The following is a 19,510-nucleotide window of genomic DNA, read 5'->3' on the forward strand; positions in this document are numbered from 1 at the left end:
CTCTGCTTGGAGATGTTACAACTTATTTTATATGGTCGAGGCACGTCCAGTCATTATTAGGGTTCAGACCATTTAAAAATGGGACTGCTTTCATTTAATAAGGAAGTCCATCAAGTTAGCTTAAAAGACCACTACTCTAATTTCGCCCAGTAAATGGTTTTTACCTATGCTCATCTTTTTAAAGACAAACTAGGGAAGCTTCCAGCTGTGTTCTCCATGAAGTTAGATCCAGATGTCAGTCCAGTTATCAGGCCACCTCAAAAAGTTCCAATAGCCATGCAGGACAGAATCAAAGCCAAGGTAAATAAAGTGGTGTGACAAGGTGTGATTTGTCCAGTAGCAGAACCAACTGAGTGGATATCTTCCATAGTGGTACCTCATAAGAATAGCTCAGATGACATCAGAATATGTATTGATCCATGAGATTTGAACAAAGCGCTAAAAAGACCTCATCATCCAATGCACACAGTCGAATAAGTTGCAGCTTTGATGTCAAATGCCACTGTTTTTTTCTGTCTTAGATGCAAAAAGTTCCTTTTGGCAAATTCAGCTAGACAAGAAATCATCATTGCTCACTACATTCAGTACTATTTGGAAGGTACAGATTTTTGAGAATGCCATTTGGGATAAATTCTGCAAGTGAAGTCTTTCAATGTGCAATGGAGCGATTTTTTTTTCTGGGTATCCTTGTGTTATCATAGTTGACATAATAGTAGGAGGTAATGGTGAAGCTGAGCATGACAGAAACCTCAGAAAAGTTCTGGAAAGAGCACGTCAAGTGAATCTTAAGCTCAATCCACAGAAATGCAAATTCAGACTACAAGAGGTTACTTATGTTGGTCATTTATTTACTAGTTCAGGCCTATGACCAGAGCCTTCAAAGCAAACAGCCATTCTCGAGATTCCAGCTTCAGGCAATGTTCAAGCAACATTTTCTTGGCATGGTTAACTATCTAGGCAAGTTAATTCCAGACTTGAGCCAACCTGCTGCACTGCTTGGAGAGCTGACACACAAAGATGTATTTTGGGCTTGTTTAGAGCAACACCAAGGAGCACTTGATGTTATGAAACAGAGACCTGCCAGGCCACCAACTCTCGGATACTATGATGTTCACAGACCAGTTACTCTTTCATGTGATGCTTCGAAATTTGGTCTTGGTGCAGTCATTTTACAAGAGGGTCAACCTGTTGCCTATGCATCAAGAACTCTTGCCCAAACTGAAATGCCATATGCTCAGATAGAGAAAGAGCTTTTAGTTATTGCGTTTGCATGTTTGAAGTTCCGTGATTGTTTATGATAGACCTGTCCTGATCGAAACACACCACCAACCTCTAGTCACTATCTTGAGAAAGCCTATGCATTCAGCTCCAGCCAAATTGGAACGCATGATGTTGAGATTGCAAAACTATAATTTCACACTTGTCTACAAGAAAGGCAAAGTTCTTTATTTTGCTGATAAATTATCCAGCTCTCCCAGAAACACTACTGAACAGCATGAGAATGGGAACCTTGATTTTGAAGTCATGGAAGTGAGAAATTTTTCTTTCACACATCTTGATGAGCTAAGCGATCACACAGCCACAGATCCAGTTTTGCAAAGGCCCAACCACTTTTTCAATCAAGGATGGCCTTCAAAGCAATCTAGTTTCCCTCAAGAAGTGCAACCTTATTTCCTATACAGAGATGAGATTTTGTCTGACAGTGGTATCATTATGAAAGGTCCAAAAGTAATTGTTCCAAAGTCCTTGCAACAAGAATATATTACTATCTTTCATCATGGTCACCCAGAAACCAACTCTACCAAAAGAAGGGGGAGAGGACTAGTATTTTGGCCTTCTGTCACAAGACATTGCGAGAGTACTTTCATCTTGTTCTGTGTGTAATAGTACAAAGCCACATCAACAGAAGGAACCACTTCAGCTAAACCAGATTCCTGAACTACCTTGGCTGACAGTAGCTACCAACATTTTTGAGTGGAATGGTCAACATTGTTTGGTATTAGTAGACTCTTACTCCAGTTGGTTCGAGATTGACCTACTTCCTAATCTAGCATCCAGTACTGTTATTACTAAGATGAAGTGTCATTTTGCAATTCATGGTAGTCCGCACAGAGTTATTTCTGACAATGGCACGCAGTTTATAAGCCAACAGTTCAAAAGGTCATACAGTTTACAAGCCAACAGTTCAAAAGGTTTGCCAAAGAATGGGACTTTACTCAATGTCACTAGTAGCCTGAATATCTGCAGTTTGGCAGAACTTGCCGTTCACTAATCTGCTGAAGAAGCGTTTAACCCAGAAGTCCTACTACGATAAAACTAGCAAACCACTCAGTCCATTATGAAAAGGAGAAGTGGTAAGGATGCAAACATCCAAAGGTTATGAGTGGATTGGAGTTGTGAAAAATATTTGCTCAGAGCTGAGATCGTACATTGTGGAATCACAAGGAGCAGAGTTTAAGCAGAGTCGGAAACATTTCAGACCATTATCCGAGCCTATACCGCAACAAATGTCTTGTGAGAAAGACGCACTATCTCAGAGTGAGTTGTCCGGTGTTTCAGTTCCAGAGGAGGTTCCAGAGAATATTCTGGTTATTGTTACGATTCCAGAAGGTCCTGATATGATTTGTTCACCGAAGACTGTCCCTGTTGCTAAATTCAGTCCAGATTATGTTGCAAGATCTGTTCAAATCTGCAGACCATGCAATAGATACATGGCAATTTGGACATGAACATTGTGTTTTCTAATGTTTATAATAATGCATGTCTAATTCTAATGTGTGTGTTTTTTTTTTTTTTTTTTTTACTAAGGGCAATCTTTTTAAGAGGAGTGTGTGTGTCTTTAAGACCCTATCCAAGGGGTTCCACAAGTATATAAATACTGAGCATGTGCAAACCTGACAGCCATTTTGTAGTAAGCTGTTGAGATGTAAGCATGTATGTATGTAAGCTCTGTCTGTTAACCAGTTTTATATTTTATGATGCTGCTACCCATCCTGATGTTTCTGTGTATTAAAGCATATAAACGAAATACCCAGCCTGCTTGTCATCTATGTTAGAGAAGGATGAGCGACAGTATTGTTGATATTTTAACAACAGTGCTTAGTGAGATTTGTTTATAGCTAATTGTCGCAGTTTTGCAATCATTATTATTGGATTATATTGTTATTTTACATTTCTTTGAGTGATAGTTTGATATGAAGTGCTGTAATAAACGTGAACTATGAAAACTATTTTTTCTGTTAAATGTAGGCACTCAGTATATTCACGGCCAGTCTGTTTAATTTGCTGTTGGTTAAGTAATGGATTATTGGTGATGACATTTGTCATCCTGTACTACAGTAAACATTGTCATAATTTTCACTGAACAATCTATAATTACATGTATATGCCTACTTCACCATATATCTTTCTCCCTCTCTCTTTGCAATGTAATGCAGATGCTTCATTTGCCTTCTTAATTTCACTTTACCTTCTCTCTTGATTCCTTTGTTAAAATCCTAATTAATATTTTGCTACCACCACTGCATTATTTTACATTGTTACTCCTACAGTCTTCTCTAAGATTTGCACACTAGCTGTTTGTATGGACCATTTTAAATGTTCTGCCTATTGTGCATTTTTACTTCTTTGGAAATATTTACTTCATGTTGCCTCTTGGCCTGTGTTGTGCATTAAAAGGGTCCTTGAGCCAGCACACCTACCCAGTTAACAAATGTACAAATGAATACATTTTTATTATCCATTTGAACCGGGTTGTGACTGAAAAGGGTCCACAGACCAGTTCACTTAGCAAAATAAAATAAATAAGTTGTTTGTCTTTTCAGATTTTCCCGGTTAGGGGTCGCCACAGCGGAACTCCGGTCCACTAATAATTGGCAGCAGATTTTTATGGTGCCGAGTTGCCAGCCCGACCTTCAGCGAAGGCACGCCCATTCACGCATGTCTTTTGGAGGCCACTCGACCGCGGGGAGGACATGCAGACACCACACAGAAGGCACTCCAGTCGAGAATCGAACAAGAGAACCTCTTGGTGTGAGGCAACAACGCTACCACTGTACCACCGCGACACTATAAAATAAGTAAATGCATAAAACCAAGAAACTAGTATGTAAACATTTTTCTTTGTGTTTGATGCCATTGTAGTTGGATTAAACGGAAAGGAAAAAAAGTATGTGATGAATTACATGTGGATGGAGTTTTCCTGTTCAGGTGCATCTGAATCTTGAGTCTGAAACAATTTCATTTTCAGGCTCAAAAAAAAAATTAGTCTCACCGCACCCCCACCAAAGCCTTCTAAAAATCAGCCATGTCTTAAAACTTCTCCTGTATTGTCTGGCTTCAACTTCCCAGACATCTGTCCCCAAATGTGATGAAGTAATATGCGTTAAGTTCCCAGGGAGTGAGTGGAAAGGACATCAAGGTGACCCTGTATAGTAGCTGTCTTAACACCATGTAAAATGTGCATTGATGTCTGTGCAGAATCTACAGTTCAGAACTGGCACTCCTAGTGTTAACCAAGCCTTTGGTTCTAAGGAGAAACTCGCTTTTGCCCCTCACAAGGCTAAGTGAGCTAGCAATATAGTGTATAATCCCTATCTCCAAGCTGACTTCTCAAGATCAGAATTCAGCTGTTCTTATGGCTATAGGCTGTAGACCATACTATATCTCTGAGATGTGATGCTGGTCATCTTTTGACTGATATCACACAATTTAGTACCCAAGTTTAAGATTTTTTTGTGGGCCCTGGAGGTAGATTTAGTGATGTAACATAATTATTTTTGTTACTTTGCAATTAGCTACAGCATTAAGTGAGCTGTCTTGAAAAACCTTCAGGTATCAGTGTTCAGCACCTCAAAGTAATCGCCTTACCTTCTTGTTGGTGGGAAGTCCCATTATTGCTAATATTCTGATGCATATTTTCAATATAACTTTTACCACAACCCTAATTCTTTTATTTGTAAGTATTCGTAGATTATACCTCTTTCCAAAAGACTGACACAGCCCCACAAGTTCACCTGATTTTAATTGATAGCTAACATTTGTCCTTTGGCAAAAAATCTGAAGAAAATGATGTACACTTGGTTATTTAATCAATAATGAATTCTTTCACCCCATCAGCATGGATTTTAGAGCTCATAGTACCAGTATTCTTGGAGATCAAACATATGTAACATGGAGAAAGGCCTTTTTACTGGGAGATCTGTTTCTTGAACTTGGGTGGGCTTTTGAAAGAGTAAGTCACAGTCCACTTTTTGGAAGGTTAGTCACTTGTTCATTCCCTAAAATGATGTTGATAAATTGGGTTATCTCATATCTTGGTGATAAGAACTTGTCCCATTCATTCAGGGTGCCCACATTTTGTGGAGAGTACCTAAATTGGAATTCTATAAGGACTTCTTTAATTTCACTATTTATTAATAACCTCACATTTGATCTTCCCCCACTAAAACTAATGCTTCTCCACAGTAAACTGCTAATTTAAAGAAATTTATAGTGATTGTATTCGGTGCTTCCCATGTACTTATTTGCAGTCTTAATAGCCGTACCACTAACTTATGGTATGACGCTTTGCAACTTTTTAACTCTGCTGCCTGCCAACCGTCAGACCTTCTCTCACGCAATCAGCCTATTCTTTCCATTCACCAAACAGCAACTGTCCAAGAGGGGTCTTCATCCATACATTGATAAGGCGTGGTTCAAGGTTTTTACATTTTTTCCATGTCCATAACCTTGCACACGCTTGACAAGTGTTGCAGAGAAGCATGCAATGAGCCGTTTGTGAAATGCATCCCCTCACTTCTACAAGGGGCTTTCCATTCAAGCAACCCTGCCTGTCCCTCATTGGCATGAGCCATGGTCTCCTTGGTTTGTACCAAGGAGATTACAACACACTCTGTGCCCATGAGTATACACACACCATTCCCTCCCATTGGGAGAATGGCGAAGGCTATGTTTTTTTATTATCTCCCTCCTGCCCCGGTACTTCTCCAGTGCAGGCCTGCTGATTCAGATCCTGGTTGCTTGGGTTAGTCAGGATTCCCCCCTCCTGCATTACACACCTAGGCTTCTTATGGTACTACACTTAATCACTAGAGATAACTTTATTTGTAGTTAGATCAGTTGATTTAATTTAACTTGCAAACAGAACTGGTTTGTGACAAGGTCCTGAGTCAGTATAACATTTGCTCATAGACTATTATCCAGTGTACTGACTATGCTGGCTCTGCTTGACATATGCTCAAGCCTAGGTATAACAACAAGTAAGCCTGCTCAGCCCATTACTGCCTTTAACTTGCCTAGCAACACTTCTGTATTACAGATGGCTGAAAATTGAATTTATAGATTATTTCCTTGTCCACTTGTGGTGAACACTTTTGTTTGTCACTCTCCAATACCATTTAGCTTCCAGATCCGGGTAAGGATTCTTTATTACTGAACATAATTATTTTAAGCTGCTTAATTGTGACTGCTGTCCATCCGTGATGAAGATGCAATTGGTTGCAATCCAGCATCTTTAGAACAGAGACTTGTTTTCATTTTAACCTTCCACTTGGGGGAAGACGCTTTCTTCAAAAGTATGCCTGTATGAAATAAGACGTCCCAGGAAGGAAGGAGTGTAATAGGGGAAAGCTCACTGCATCCTTCAAGAAGGATATATGTGCAGTTTTCAATATTTTGTCAAGCTTATGTCAGTTATTAACGGGCTCCATTATTGTCTTTATAGTACATCATTACTAGTGTAGCTGCACTGAATGCTTACCACCTTGAGAAAGAATTCATTTTTTGCCTTCATGTTACAATTTTATTTCATTCTATGCCCTCCTCATTATATTATTTGTAATCTTTTATGTATAGTTTATGTAAAGTGTTCTGCCTTTTTGGCTGTTGTCAGGGCTGGAAAAAATACCATGGGCCAGTCCACTTACTGGGTTAACAAAGATTCAATAAGCAGATAAAATAGTTTTCTTATGTCTGAGATGTACCCACCCCTCCATACCTACTTGATGTAACAAATGCTAAGATGAATGCAAAATAGAAGTAACACAGGATTTCAAAAGAAGCCAAACAGAAACGGGTTCAAGCATGAAACAAATGGATTGATTTTTAAATAATTATTTTTTTTGATCCCACACTTGGTGCTGGATTAAAAGGAAGGAAAAGGAATTTGTGATAAATAAAACTTATATTTTGGATGGGGTAATCGTCTTAGGATATAATGGGCAGGGACCCTAATTTACAGTTCACAAAAAATGAAATTCGATTTCATGAGATGAAATCCGTAAATTATACCCACCGCTATTATCAAAAAAAACTGCTTATCAAACTGAAACCATGCTGTAACGCTCCTGACAACCTACCCCCAGAATACCTTCAGATATCTACCAAAAGCCATTGACTATCCAGTCAGTATACTGTTCAACAGATGTATCCAGGAGGCCTACGTACCTACTATCTGGAAAAAAATCTTTCATTCTACCCCTCCACAAAAGTGGCAACAACACAGATGTTTCAAACTTTAGACCTATTGCTATTCTCTCCCCCTTTCTAAAATCTTGGAGAAATGCATCCATAAACAACTTCTCAGCTATCTACTTCAAAACCATATTCTTTTCCCCCACTCAACAGTTTTAGTTTGGTTTTAGGCCAAGCCACAGCACAACTACCACACTTATATCATTCTTGGATACAGTCAGTCGAGCTGGAGATACAGGCAAAATCGTATCTTCTCTATTTTTTGACCTCTCTAAAGCCTTCAATACCATTTCCCACCCTTTGCTACTCGCCAAACTCTCAAACCTAGGTATTTCCACTTCGACCTTAGATTGCCAGCTACCCAAATCTACTAAATGGCAAAACTATTTCTCTCCTTTCCTTGAAACATCCACGTGTCCCCAAGGCTCTGTATTAGGCCCCCTACTCTCTAGTATTTTCATCAACGACTTCCACTCCAGTCTTATTAATGGTACAGTAATTAAATATGTAGATAACTCTACCATAATCTGCTCTGCTGACTCTATTACTGAACTCCTGAATACAACCCAGAATTCTTTCAACTCCACTGAAAAACTGATGACAGCTAATCACCTTTCTCTAAATCCCCAAACTGCTGTTATTCACCCCCAAGAAAAGTACCTCCATAAGTAAGACTGAATTAATTATATACTCTCCAAACAAGACCACCATCGAAGTAGTGCCTCATACAAAACTACTGGAAATCATCTTAGAAGAAAACTTTACTTTTGATCTCCATGTCCAAGCCGCTATCAAAAAACACACCAAAAACTAGGATCTCTCTATAGACGTAAAATTTTTCTTGCTGCTCTTCCAGATAAACTCTTGCTCATACCTTCCTCTGTCCCTCACTCCTGTATGGTGCCTCACTCCTCACCAATATCCAGTTATCCCTAAAAAAAAAAAAAAAAAAAAAAAAAAAGCTAGAGTCCTGTTGCAATAAAATTGCCAATTTTGCAACCAATGCTAAATATTCATCCCATTCACTGCTCTTCTTTACAATCAGTCAATTTGCTTGAACTCCCACTATCACCTACATACCTGCTGCAACTAACCACAGCACATACAATTTTATACAGTCCTTCAGATTGCCCAGCCCTATCTCCAGTCCTAACTCACTACCACCCAAATAGATCACTCTGATCTGAAAACCAATTTCTCCTGCAAGTTGACAAGCCAAAACTCACAGCAGATCAAATGCTGTACTCCTTCTCCATCACCAAACTATGGAATGCACTCCCACTAGCTATTATGACCATCAGTAACATCTTCTCCTTTGAAACAGCATCTGTCCACTCTGACATTGTAGATGCTCCAACTTCCATCTTCCTAAGACGTGACTCCTCTTCCCTACATCAAATCATCTTTTCCTCTACTTCATTCCTCCAAAACTTGACTCCTATTACTTCTTCACACTCTTCACCTAGTACTAATCTTTCCCTACTTCTAACACATATACCTTTAGATAGCTATTCTAATTCTACCTGTATTAAACACTTCCACACTCACAAAAGAGTCTACTGCAGAGTGTACACTAACATCAGAGTATACTAGAATATGTTCATTGGATTTACTTGTATGCCTTGTGTTTTTACATTATTTCTCTGTATCCCCTACATTTTCTTATTGTACTTTGTTGTATTTATAATGCCCGTTATGACTATGCTTCTTGTTAATACAAACTGTTCCAATATTATGTAATTGTTATAATAACTGCCTTTGTGGAGTTTTTCTCCCCCGGCCTCCACTGGAAATGGGTTTTTCTTGGCCCAGTGGACATTCCCGGTAAACAAATGCCAATAAATTATACTAATAAGATTTTTGGTCACTACCATGATTTCATCATAATTTTGTATTGCATATATGCATTTACAAAATTAGACCGATTCTAGACACAGAACTATCAATAAAGCAAACTAACAAGATTTAAGTAGCACATATTACAGGAAATAAAATGTGTTGAATTACTGTGACTTAAAATGTCAAAGTCCATGAGAATTCTGTGTTAGTCCAATACCCCAAATAGTCCAAGTTTGATATTTATTGGTATTTTCCCAGAAAAATGCAAAATCATTGTCCCTGACTACAGGTGGTAACAAGCAGCTTCTGTGATGTGTGGTTACGTAATAACAGCGCTTCTTGGGCTTGATTTTTGTCATCCATGCTGTATGATACCTGTCTTTAATTTTAATGAAGCAACTTTTATACAAGCAAGTTTGAGACAGCTTAGTGTTACAGTCAATAGCAAGTTGTCCGGTTTTATCTTGTTTGTATGGAGGATGCATGGTATTATTGAAATAATCAATTTGTGCTTTGGCATAATTTAGTACTAAATGAATCTTATTTCAGAACAAAGCCAATGCCAGTATAATTATGCCTACAATTTGCAAAAAATCAGAAATGCATAGGAATAAAATATTAAAAAAAAATCATAAAATTTTGCAAAAAAATATACAAACAATAACAAAGGCTATAGGAAACTTCAGTAATAAAACATCATTAAAAAACAAACAAAAAAAACCCCAGTAGTAATAACCCCATTGAACTCTCCAAATCCCTTCTGCCATAACCATATTCGTAATTATAGTAAAAGTAAGAAGTCAGTCACAGACTAGCCAATTAGGAGTGAAAGCTGTCATAGCTGATTGTTTTTTCTGGTAATCTGGCTTGCATTATCTAAACTGAAGTGGAGAAAGATACATGCCCTATTTTGAATGTATATGCCAACTCCCATTTTTGCGATGCATTGCTGAAGTAGTGAATTAAGCTGGAATATATGTCTTCCAGTATTACTGATACAGTGGAAGTGGTACTGGATGCAATGGGAAATTATTTCCTTATTGGAATGTCTCCTTGCAAGATTTAGAGCACTCATAACTTCTCATTTACTGTACCTGTTATTATTGCACTACATTAGGTGAATATAACCTAATAAAACAAATAGTAATTTTCTCTTCAGATCATTGACAAACATAAACTACAGTAGATAGTAACTGTGTCAAATACTTTTGATTTTTGGTACATTCAAAAGTAGAAAAGTACAGAGAAACTGTACATCAGGGCATTTATATACTGTAGTAGGTTAGTGCATACACTGTGTTAAAGATGGTTGAGAGGCAACTGCATTGTGGTATTTAGAGCTTTTTGGGAGCAACTGCTACATTAACATTCTCTGCCTAAAATACATTAATTTCAGGGAAAAATAAAACAAGTAGTCATTGTGGGACCACTAATAAAAATTTAGCAATAGTTCCATCTTGGAAGCTCTTGTCATTTGCCTTTCTTATCAAAAAAGACAAATGTTATTTACTTTTCTTGTCAAAATGTTGTAATTTCAAAATACCATATTCATTTATAGAAAAAAAGATAGAATGTTCACCGTTTACTTTTATTTCCATTGTATAAATACACTGAAATAGAATAATTTTATTTAAACATAATTTCCTGCTTTTTACATCAATGAAAGTGACATAATAGTTCCTTTCTAAGGCCAGCACTATTTTACTCTGTAGGGGAAAAAACAACACAGTTTCTAATTAATCTGCACCCTCCTTTTCCATTTTTACACATCTGGTTGTGGTTATCACTTCAACAGTGATCCTCTAGAGCTAATGTTCACCCCACTGGGTGGCTAGCCCTGCCATAGTTACTCTTTTTTTTATACCACACATGCACAAGAGGCACACACACCTATGGTGAGTTTAGTGTGCCAGTACACTTACTGCAGGTCTTTGAAATTTGGGAAGAAAGAACATTCTTTCTAAGGACAGAATGTTATTCTTAATAAAACTTATTTTTTTGCAGCACGTGTTATGAAGCATTTGCCATTGTTTATTAGCAGTACTATGTGTAGGAAGCAACCTGTTTTGCTTATGGGTAAAAAGCCCTGATGACAACCCAGATGTTCACCGTTTATTCTGAGGTTTGAGGTCTGGAAAAGTGTTTTGTGAGGGAAGGGTGATGAGGTAGTGCTCCCTGGCTTCTCTTTTTGGAGAAGGATCTGGATACATACCTGTTATGGTGTTCTGGACTTCTTTCCAGTGTAGATTGGGGGTCAGTGCAGGTACTTGCTTTCAAGGAAATACACCTATTGAGGGAATATCCCTTGTGAAATGGAGACATGCCCTCAGTAGGTGCCAGTTGTATACAAACCCCTTAGGTCTCATTAGGTATTTACTTTGGGAGAGAAAAAAAAAAAAGACTTCAGGAGAAAAACATGAGCCTTATCAAATGACAACAGCACTGCTCCTGCCAGTTGCCCCCTTCATGCCATAGGGTTCTAAAGTGTAGGGAAATAGGCTGCTATAGAAAAAGAGGGCCATGTTTGATTAATAAGATCAGGAGAAAAAATGCGTTGTGTGTGCTTTGTTGGGATTTACTTTCAAAATAAACTTGTGTTATTGCTGTATTGCCAAGTGAATGGTGGAGTGAAGAGGGAGGAGGACAAGGAAAATGGAAGGGAGTGCTGGAGAATTAGGGGAAAGAGGATAGTTGTATTGGATTAAAAAACTTACAGAAAGTGGCTGAGGTGAATTTAAAGGCATTTGTTTGTACAGGTAGAGTAGCAGTCACATTTTCCTGTATTAAATAGGTGCATTTTACATGGATGTTAAAAGATAAGTGGTGACCTGTCAGATAGTAGGAAGATATTTCAGACTGAGTAAGCTGAAAAGAGAGGGATACTGCCTGCTGACATTTTATCAGGTGGGATGAAGAGAGAATGAGAGAATATTTAGAGGAATATGAGGAGCACACCTCCTGAGTGGTAGTGAGGGTGAATATGTGATTAAGAGTTGGCCAGTAGTTTAGACTTTTATAATTTTTTGTGGACAGTGTGGCTTTAGTGTTTATGTGGAGAAGACAGAATAAGGTAAAGCAATGCATCTTTGAAGTCAGGTGATGCTGAAGTCACGGGATAGTACTGAAAGATAGTATCTGATGTTGTAAATCTTTATTCATTCTGTACTGTTAGGACTTTGGTTCCGTCCTCTGAACCTACACGACCGTTTCCAAGCTCACGACAGCCAAAAACTCTCAGCTAAGACCTACCCATAATGCCCCTGTTATAGTTACTCCAGATCTCGTTTGCCGCGTTCGTCAGACATGCCTAGCCATCTCTGTCGAAGCTAAGTGGAAATTTGTGATTTTTGGTGTAGTGTCTCTTCAAACTTTCTTGTTTTTTAGTCAGTTTAGCCTTTTCTCACTATTGCCTGTAACCTACTTCTATTTTCTACCCTTTACCTTTGGTAATTAAATGTCTACCTTCGTTGGTACTGTCCCTCTCTCCTGCCTTTGGTGTAGGCCCTTCTGTACCACTTGTGGTATTTTTTTAAATACCATCATTGGTGTTCTATCCCTTTTCTTTCCTTCTTATTGTTCTTTCCTTTAGGGTACCCCTTTGTTGCCTGTACTATGTCAGACAAAGTTAAGTTGGGGTTTAAACAGTGTGACGAGTGTGGGTGTAAAATGCCCAACTCGGACAGCCACGCTCAATGTGTTTTACTATTTGGGCATGGACCATATTAAAGCAGATTGTGATATTTGTGCTAGTTTTAGCAGTCGCATACTAGCAAAGCATAAAAATAAACTTATTTTGAAAGGTTTAATTAAAATGCCTTTTTCGGCGGCTCTATCTGGGTCGGAGGTCTCACCCCCCTCCAAAGACGAAAAACACAAGGAAAAACGGAGTCACTCTGTTCCTACATCTCCATCCGTTATGGAACCGAGTCAGCTCCGTACTTCGGCGACCTCGGCGCAGACCTCTTCAGCACCAAGCCCTGTGTCTTCTCCCTTGGTGCCGTCTAAGATGTTGCCTCCTATTTCAGTTCCAGTCTTGGCACCACCGGCTTCGGTGCTGTCCTTGGTTCCGACATTGGCTTCCATGACTATATCTGCTTCGACACCATCCCCGGCCATGGTGCCGATAGCTTCTTCGGCTCCACAAATTATGACTTCAACTCCTAAAGTCGAGTATCTTCCAAGAACCAGATACTCTCCGACATACAACCCCTTTTTGGGGCATCAGTTTAGCCCCCTTCTTGAAAGACCTGATTCTCCATCAGTCTCCTTTAGATCCACCAGGAGCACTTTCTGAACTAGACCTGGTGCGGGTTGTGGACCAGCTTCTGGCAGCTAGGGGATTGCCCACTCCAGCTAGACCTTCCGTTCCCCTTGGTTTAGAATCCTTCACAGCATATTCTTCTGTTTATCCTCCTCCGGCCTCTACCCAGGCCCCGGAGATCTCGGTACCAATGTCCACCCCGGTGCATACTGTGTCTGCTCCGACTGCAGATTTTTCCCAGTCAGCACCGCTCCTTTGGAGCAGGTGCTCTATCGGAGCAGTGTTTGGACTGTTGGCACCTTGATACCTAGCCCGGCGCCTATTATTTTGCTGGCACAGCTTGACTGCTTCCAGTCCTCTCGGAGCTCCTCTCCTGGAGTGACCCCAGTTCCGTGGTTGTCCTTCTCGGTTCCGGGCTCCCATCCCTCTTTGGGTGGGCCAGCTTTCCAGGTGATGAAGAGGGTTCTTGCCTCCGCAGACTCGCAGTCAGCATTAATGACATAGGCATCAGAACCCCCCTCTAGCATGCAGCTGTCCCAACCCCCTACTTCGGGATCCCGGGCATGAGAGCCGCAAGACCTCCCTTTGAAGGGAACTCTTTCTTCGGAGTACTCCTCAGAAGATCCCACTGAGGAGCCACCCTGGAAGAAATGGTGCGAGACGAAGCACCTTGATTCCCCCGAGGAATCTATCACTGAAGACACCGATTGTGATGAGGGAGAAGGGTCCCCACGGTCTCCCCCAGACAACATCTCATTTGGAGACTTTCTCGAAATCCTCAAGCAGCGGGGAGACTGGAAGTCCTCTAACCCTTCTTCTGAGGAATTGGTGTTCTTGCAGGCCTTCCGTGCCCGGCCATCTACTTCCTGGGTGACCCCACCTGCAGATGAGCTTGGTAAGCTGATCGTGCAGCGTGCCTGGAAGACCCTGGACAACATAGAACCTGTCCCCTGGAGGCCAGACAAAATTCTATCCACCCTGAATGACCAGCCCCACTGGTCCAAGCAGCTGACGTTTGATTCCATGGTCGTAGTGGTGGCCACCAAAAGGGAACTGGCAGAAGATAGTTTCACTGTTCATCCTCCGAACAGGGAGTCTCGGGCCATGGACAGATTAGGGAAGCGGACCTATGCTTCAGGGACCTTTGCCATTCGGTCGCTGAACTATCTGGCACACTTCACTCGCCTCCAAAGAGACCTAATCTCTGAAATGTCTTCCTCTTTGGCGGGGGTACTGTCTGATTAGGTGCATGACACTGTCGCCTCGCAGCTAGCTACCCTAGAATATATCTTGAGCTCCTCGATGCGTTTGATATCTCACACCACTGAGGGAGCAGCTTGAGCTGCCGCAACAGGCATGGTCATGAGACGTAATGCTTGGATGCAGTTGTTTTGATTTCGCAGACCCCTTTAAATCTTCCTTCGTCAATGCCCCTGTCAACGAATCTGCACTTTTTTGGTCCCAAAGTACGAGACACTCTAGCACGAAGTGAGAAAGACGGAAAGACCTTGTCTGTTGTGGGCCTACGCTTTTCCACCCCCCAGAGGTCCTACTCCAGGAACCAGAAGGGAGGAAAAATGTGGTTCAGAAAATCCCAAGGATCTTTTCGTGACACTCGTGAGCAATCCCCCTGGGACAGAGGGGACAACTCATCTGGGAGACGCCCCTTTCGGGGCAGAGGGAGTCTGCGTAATCAGGGCGCTAGAGATTCCTTCTCCGGCCGACCCTACCAGCGCTTCTAAGCAGCAGCCCGATTGCTTTCCTCTGGAAGCAGTCGGGGGTCATTTTTCTCTGCACCTACCTGCCTGGCAACTTATTACTACCGATGTTTGGGTGCAGAGAATAATATCCAGAGGCTAACAGATACCATTCGATTTAACTCCCAAACCCGTCAAACGAATCCCCGATGTGCCACCCAATCAGAGGGAAGTAGCAGCCTCAGAAATAGACAAGCTGCTAAGAAAGAGTCCTCCAACCAGTCCCACCAGAGCAGAGAGGATCCGGGTTTTACTCTCTTCTTTTTAGTGCCAAAAAAGACAGGCGACTGGAGACCGATCCTGGATCTCAGCCTATTGAACATCAAACCTCAAAAATTCCGGATGATCTCACGGTACAGTCCATTCTCCCCTTCCTAGGGAGGGACATCTGGATGTACTCTATAGAACTCCAGGACACGTATTGCTACATAAAGATGGATCACCGCTCCCGGAGGTTTCTCCGTTTCTGGCTGGGCGCCAGTCACTACCAGTTCGAGGTACTGCTATTCTGTCTCTCGACAGCCTCCGGGAGTGTTCACCAAATGTATGGCAGTTGTAGTAGCTCATCTTTGACTACAAGGATTCCAGGTGTTTCCATATCTAGACTATTGGCTCCTTACCGCTCCTTCCAGGAATCTTCTAATCCGCAGCCTCTCTTAAACACAAGTCCTTGCCCTCCGCTTGGGGATTACAGTCAACAAGGACAAATCTCAGATGTCCCCAACAAAGACACTGGAATTCATTGGAGCAGTTTTCGACACAACATCCTGTCAAGCTTCCCTCCCTCCTCACAGGCTTTTCAAAATAAGACACCAAATTCAAGCCGTCCTTCCACAGACCTATGTACCAGCACATCTTGTACTGCAACTCTTAGGCTCCATGATGGCCATTACTCTAATACCACTGGCGAGGCTGCACATGAGAATACTACAGTGGCTCCTTTCTGCACAGTGGTCAATCTTAACTCACCCACTCGACCACATAAGTCTCACAAACCATTGCAAGGAAGAAATGCTATGGTGGGTGAAGTCACAATTGAATCTTTGGTGTCGACCGTTCTGTCTCCCCCAGCCCACGGGTGACCATGGATGCTTCCCTGTTAGGGTGGGGGGGGGGCATTTCCAGGGAAAGATGGTCCAAGGCACCTGGTCCCCCATGGAGGCCAATGTGCACATAAATGTCCTGGAATTGAGGGAAGTTCTCTTAGCATTGCAAGCGTTCCATACATCCCTACCTTCTGGGACCATTGTAATTCAGTCGGACAACATGTCAGTCGTCTGGTATATCAACAAGCAAGGCAGAACCAGATCTTATCCCCTGTGTCGGGAAACCATGAGGATTTGGCACTGGGCAATAGCTTCCAACCGCTTTCTTATAGCAGTGCACATTCCCGGGAGTTCTGAGCAGGAACATCCTGATGCCTCATGAGTGGTCCCTCAATCCTGTAATAGCGGATCAGATTTTCTGCCGCTGGGGTAAGCCTTGCTGCGATTTTATTTGCTTCCCCCCTAAACAACAAATGCAGAAGCTACTTTGCCCTGATCCCCCCCCCCCCTCAGTGGGAACCCCCGAGGGATGCTCTAATGCACAATTGGCCCCCTGGTCTATTGTATGCCTTTCCACCATTTCCCCTCCTCCCGAAATTCCTCCAGAAAGCTCAAAGGTTGAGAAACAAAGTGATCCTCATTGCCCCTTATTGGCCCTGTCAAGTCTGGTTCCTGTTCCTATAGCCTCATCTGATTCACAGCCTATGGATCCTGGATCATTTCCCAAGGTCTGTTATCTCATCCTCTGGGGCTGATTCATCCCAATCTCCACAGCCTCAAGCTCATAGCTTGGTTCCTCCACTTCCAATAATTGCCAGGCTGCCTGACATCTCATCTCCTGTTCGTGAAATTCTTCTGGCTTCACACAAACCTTCAACCAGGAAAGTTTATTCTAGTAAATGGACTAGGTTCTCTATTTGGGCTAAAGATCAGAACTTAGATCCTTTCTCTATGCTTATTCAAATGAACCTACAGTACCTGATGACTCTTCTACATGCAGGAGCCTCCGCATAGACAATCACTGTACATTTAGCAGCTATCCCCAATTTTCATAATGAATTTGAGAATTCTTCGGTTATGTCACATTGCCTGTGCAAGACCTTTTTGAAAGGAGTATTACAGGTTAAACCTCCAGTCAAGCTCCCATAGAACCCTGGCACTTAACCTTGGTGCTTCAGTCTCTCACAGGCCCTCCTTTCGAGCCTTTTGATTCATGTGATAAAGTTTTTGTCATGGAAGACCCTACTTCTAGTAGCACTTATCTCAGTGAGAAGAGTATCTGAGCTGCAGGCCTTGAGTGTCAAGAGACCTTACTTGAACTTCCACAGGGATAGGGTGTCCCTTCGTACTGACCCTTCTTTCTTGCCCAAGGTAATTTCTGGATTTTCCATTAACCAAGGTAATTTCTGGATTTTCCATTAACCAATCTATTGACCTGCCGGTTTTCTTCCCTCAACATTCTAACAAAGGGGAGTACCTTCTGCACACCCTTGATGTGCATCGGCAACTTTGTTGTTATTTGGACACGACTAAATCTTTCAGGAAAACGGATCAGTTGTTTGAGGCCTTTGCAGGACCCTCAGATTGGGTAAACCTGTCTCCAAAGTGACTTCATCCTCCTGGCTTAGAAACGTCATTACCTTTATGTACCAACAGAATAAACTATCCTTACCTTCCATGATAAAGTTTTATTCTAACAGATCAATGGCTACTTTTGTAGCTTTTCATTCCAGAGCCTCTATGGATGATATCTGCACAGCAACAACTTGGGCAAGACCTCCTACCTTTATCTCTCATTACAAATTGGATTTGGCCTCCAGGGGACGAGCATCTTTTGGTTCTATGGTGCTCCGGAATATCCTTCCTTAGAGCCACCCAGGACTCAAGTAGCTTGGAACTCTGTCCTAACAGTAAAGAATGAATAAAGGTTTACATCCGATAAAGAAGTTATGTCTTACCATAACGTTCCATCTGTGTTGTAGATCTTTATTCATTCATTACTTCCCGCCCTCCTTCCCCCTGCCTGGACTCCTGGTGGACTTTAGGAACTCCTGGTTAGAGTATTTGCTCAGACAGAGCCCCCTACTGTTTTTCTCTTACTATCTCTATTATATACAGGCGGGCAAACTTGATCTGGAGTAACTATGAGAGGGGCATTATGGGTAGGTCTTAGCTGAGAACATTTGGCTGGCGCGAGCTTGGAATCGGCCGTGTCAGTTCCGAGGATGGAACTGAAGTCCTAACAGTAATGAATGAATAAAAATCTACAACACAGATGGAACGTTATGGTAAGACATAACTTCTTTATTTTGATTAGGCAGTAGTGCATTTACCAAATGCAGATCTTCAGAGCAAATTTACAATGTAACCAGCCTTTAGATCCTTATTGATTTTATAATGCATAACATCTTTGGAAGTGAAAAATTAGGTTGGATTTGAGTCAAACCCCCATACTTGAAAGACTGAGCATCATGGTACATTTTCAAACAAGGATTCACTTTTAATCATATAAAGCTGTTAGATTCATTTAACTGTTGTATCAAAACATGGTTATTTTTTGACAACATACTAAGGCAATATCAGAGAGGGAATAGTGTTGGTTATACTCCAGATTCTTGGAATATCAGATGTTATTAAAAAAAAAACATGAACAGAAAGGACCTAGAATTTAGCAGTGGGTCATTTTAACACAGCATGTCTTATTGATTACATTTTTTATCATCAAAAACTTGATTTTTTTTCTTTAGCAAAAATAAGATCGTTGAAGGAGATTTTAAACTTCTCAGGACCTGACATACAAAGACTGACAAGGCTGACCATTACTGATATACAGCACTTGCAAAAAACAGTCGCAGCAGCTGTGTGCCAAAGGCCTGTGATAACTGGTATGTCAAAAACCTTGTTTTAATTTGAACAATGCTTTAAAATTGTTTTGCTGAACTAATAAATAAATGTGTGCATGTGAAGAACAAGAAGCCAGAATCTCCTGTTTCACAGCTTGCTTACTTTTTGTATTTCCTCCTTAGCATGTACTACTTCAAAAAATGATTTTGTTTCTCCAGGGAAGAATACCTTGAAGTCAGGGGGTTTGGGTTAACCCTTTTTTTTCCAAAAAAAGGGGGGTTTGGAAAAAA

General features: G+C 41.2%; 1 protein-coding gene across 2 annotated transcripts in view; it reads left to right on the forward strand.

Moving 5' to 3' along the window:
- Positions 1-19,510, forward strand: part of XRCC3 (X-ray repair cross complementing 3) — a 506,399-nt gene that overhangs the window by 8,913 nt on the left and 477,976 nt on the right. Inside the window, exon 2 of one of the 2 annotated variants that reach the window (XM_044074504.1) lies at positions 19,124-19,261. The exons of the other annotated variant lie outside the window; for it this stretch is intronic. Within the exon in view, the coding sequence (XP_043930439.1) occupies positions 19,124-19,261 (138 nt within the window). The remainder of the gene's footprint in view (positions 1-19,123; positions 19,262-19,510) is intronic. 2 annotated transcript variants of the gene reach the window in all.

The sequence above is a fragment of the Protopterus annectens genome, chromosome 6.part0, assembly GCF_019279795.1.
Source record: "Protopterus annectens isolate FY-2018-M chromosome 6.part0, PAN1.0, whole genome shotgun sequence".
In the NCBI taxonomy this organism is placed as follows: domain Eukaryota; kingdom Metazoa; phylum Chordata; order Ceratodontiformes; family Protopteridae; genus Protopterus; species Protopterus annectens.